Source organism: Helicoverpa zea, chromosome 12 (assembly GCF_022581195.2).
Source record: "Helicoverpa zea isolate HzStark_Cry1AcR chromosome 12, ilHelZeax1.1, whole genome shotgun sequence".
Taxonomy (NCBI): domain Eukaryota; kingdom Metazoa; phylum Arthropoda; class Insecta; order Lepidoptera; family Noctuidae; genus Helicoverpa; species Helicoverpa zea.
The window spans coordinates 6,633,202-6,635,947 of NC_061463.1; the positions used below are offsets into that span (position 1 = coordinate 6,633,202).

Consider the following 2,746-nt stretch of genomic DNA (forward strand, 5'->3'; position numbering starts at 1 on the left):
ACGAAGTATCTGCTATCAATGTACTCAAAGTACACTATGAATGTATAAATATGTATATTTAGGAGAGCCTAACAACTTACTCAGGAACTACATACAAAATATAATGTAGATGTAATGAACAATGAAACAGTGGCCAAACGGACAGACATAGCTCCCGTTTGAATAAATAAGCGCGGATTGTGACACGCTAAACCAGATATTATGCACGTTCAAACTTGGGCTATATTTCGGGCAAATCCTATTTCGTTTAAATTCCACTACCTTTCACAACCTTAGTTTTAATGAAGAAATTACGATTTTATTATTATTAGATTTCGGATTTCCTATATGGCTTGTGAAAATCATTCCTTATTAAAATCCTTACTTCTTTCCTATTTATTACTTCAAACAGGTGAATAAAATATAAACTTTATTTTGAGTATTATTTTATTTGATAAATACTTTTTTTATTATTTTTACATCATCTTAGGTTCATAGTCTTAGGTGTTCGTCAGTTTCGCAGTTCACCAGGCGTGGCCGTGGGCGAGGGGAGCAGAGTGCAGGAGTCCGGCGTGAGCGCCGTACGCGGAGTACGCGGGAGCGGCGTAAGCAGCGGCGGCGTAGACGGGAGCGGCGTGCACGGCGTGGGACACGACAGCGGGGCTGCTGCGCACGTCCACGCGGGACTGGTGGGAGACGGCGGAGGGAGCCACGGCGAGCACCGGGGCGGCGTGCGCCACCACGGGAGCGGCGTAGGCGTGAGACACCACGGGAGCGACGGCGTGAGACACCACCGCGGGGCTGGAGACGACGTCCACGCGGGACTGGTGCGACACGGCGGAGGGCGCCACGTGGGCGACCACGGGAGCGGCGTAGGCGAGGTGTCCCAGGGAGCGCTTCTTCAGGTAGTGCGAGTGAGCGAGGGCGGAGTGGGCCAGCAGGGGAGAGGAGTAGGCGGCGTGCGCCAGCACGGGAGCGGCGACGACGGAGCTCACGACGGCGGGGCTGCTGCGCACGTCCACACGCGACTGGTGGGAGACGGCGGCGGGCGCGGCCAGCACGGCGGGCGCGACCACGGAGTGCGCGTAGGGCACGACGGCAGCGTGCGCGAGGGGAGCGTAGTGTCCGTCCAGGGCCTTAGCCTGCAGGTGCAGGGCGCGGGCGTTGATCACCTCGGCGGTGTCGAGCGGCCGGCCGTGCGGGTCCAGCACGAGCGCCGCGTGGTGCGCGGGCTGCGCTAGCGGCACCAGGGAGCCGCAAGCCACGGCCATCACAGCGAATAACACCACCATCGATTTCATTGTGAACGTGGTCTGTGTTTTTTCTGACGAACTAGATCACTTCAAACCGCAGACGGTCGACTGATAAATTTGAATCGCATACACTCATATTTATACTGACCGGATATAAATTAAAGGTAAAGCAATTTCAGACGCGTGTATGCGTTACTACATTGTTTCACTAGCTTTGCAATGACCTCGGTGAGTGTGTGGCGGTCAAACAAAAATACGTAGGAAATGTGTAGACATTGCATTGCTATCTTATTTTTGAAAAAAAAAACCGGTTTAGTTTTCCTGTTACCCATACGAGAAAAAGAAAGTACCTACACTAAAGTTGACAAACCTTATATTTCTATGTACCTGTATGAAAATTCTCAGATTCTAAGTTATTTCAATATAAGTATTTGGGTTACAAGTTTTTAATAATCATTACTGCTAATATACCTGGGGGAAGTCGTGGTGGCCTAGTGGGTAAAGGACCAACCTCTCAAGTATGAGGGCGCGGGTTCGATCCCAGGTCAGGCAAGTACCAATGCAACTTTTCTAAGTTTGTATGTACTTTCTAAGTATATCTTAGACACCATTGGCTGTGTTTCGGATAGCACGTTAAACTGTAGGTCCCGGCTGTCATTGAACATCCTTGGCAGTCGTTACGGGTAGTCAGAAGCCAGTAAGTCTGACACCAGTCTAACCAAGGGGTATCGGGTTGCCCGGGTAACTGGGTTGAGGAGGTCAGATAGGCAGTCGCTTCTTGTAAAGCACTGGTACTCAGCTGAATCCGGTTAGACTGGAAGCCGACCCCAACATGATTGGGAAAAAGGCTCGGAGGATGCATGACTGCTAATATACCTGGGGAGTTTAAAGGTTTAACCTATACTGTTCTAGTGAAAGTATTTAGGTTTATAGTCAGTAAGTGAAACCTAAGACTTTCAATATATTTTTTGAAATATCAGTTTAATTGTGTTATCTTACCGCTATCTATAAAAAAATATAAATGCCTTTTTGCCTCTTACGCGATGAATACCTTTTTTTGTATAGCGCGGGTTTTCCAACGATAGAAAAATAAATTATTATTTATTTATTTAACAGTTTATGTACACACACAGAATACAGAGAAGAAGAAAAATACGAAAGAAAAACTGGTGAAATTCTCTGAAATTAAACTTTAAATTGAATTCATCGTAAAAGTTAGTAGCGGTGTATAAAGATGTAACTCACTGACTTATTTATCAAAATTGGATTGGATTGTTGTTTAATTCGAGAAAATTCATTTCAAGTAAATTCACACAGCAATTGCATATTGTTATGTAAGTAAGTGTTGTTTTACACATTCTTAAGTATTTCACTTCGGAAATCGAAATAGAGTCCACATTTACAATAGTTAGATACTTGAGAGCTGCGAACAAATATAATTGAATTGAATTATCTAAGTTACAAAATCAGAATCAGGAAATTTAATTGAAGTAATTAAACTAAATTTCAGTAAT

General features: G+C 45.5%; 1 protein-coding gene across 1 annotated transcript; it reads right to left on the bottom strand.

The window, feature by feature from the left end:
* Positions 1-408: 408 nt before the first annotated feature.
* Positions 409-1,339, bottom strand: LOC124635117 (cuticle protein 16.5-like). The gene has a single exon (XM_047170910.1). It carries the CDS (start codon positions 1,278-1,280, stop codon positions 504-506), a length of 777 nt encoding a protein of 258 aa, XP_047026866.1. The 5' UTR covers positions 1,281-1,339; the 3' UTR covers positions 409-503.
* Positions 1,340-2,746: the final 1,407 nt, after the last annotated feature.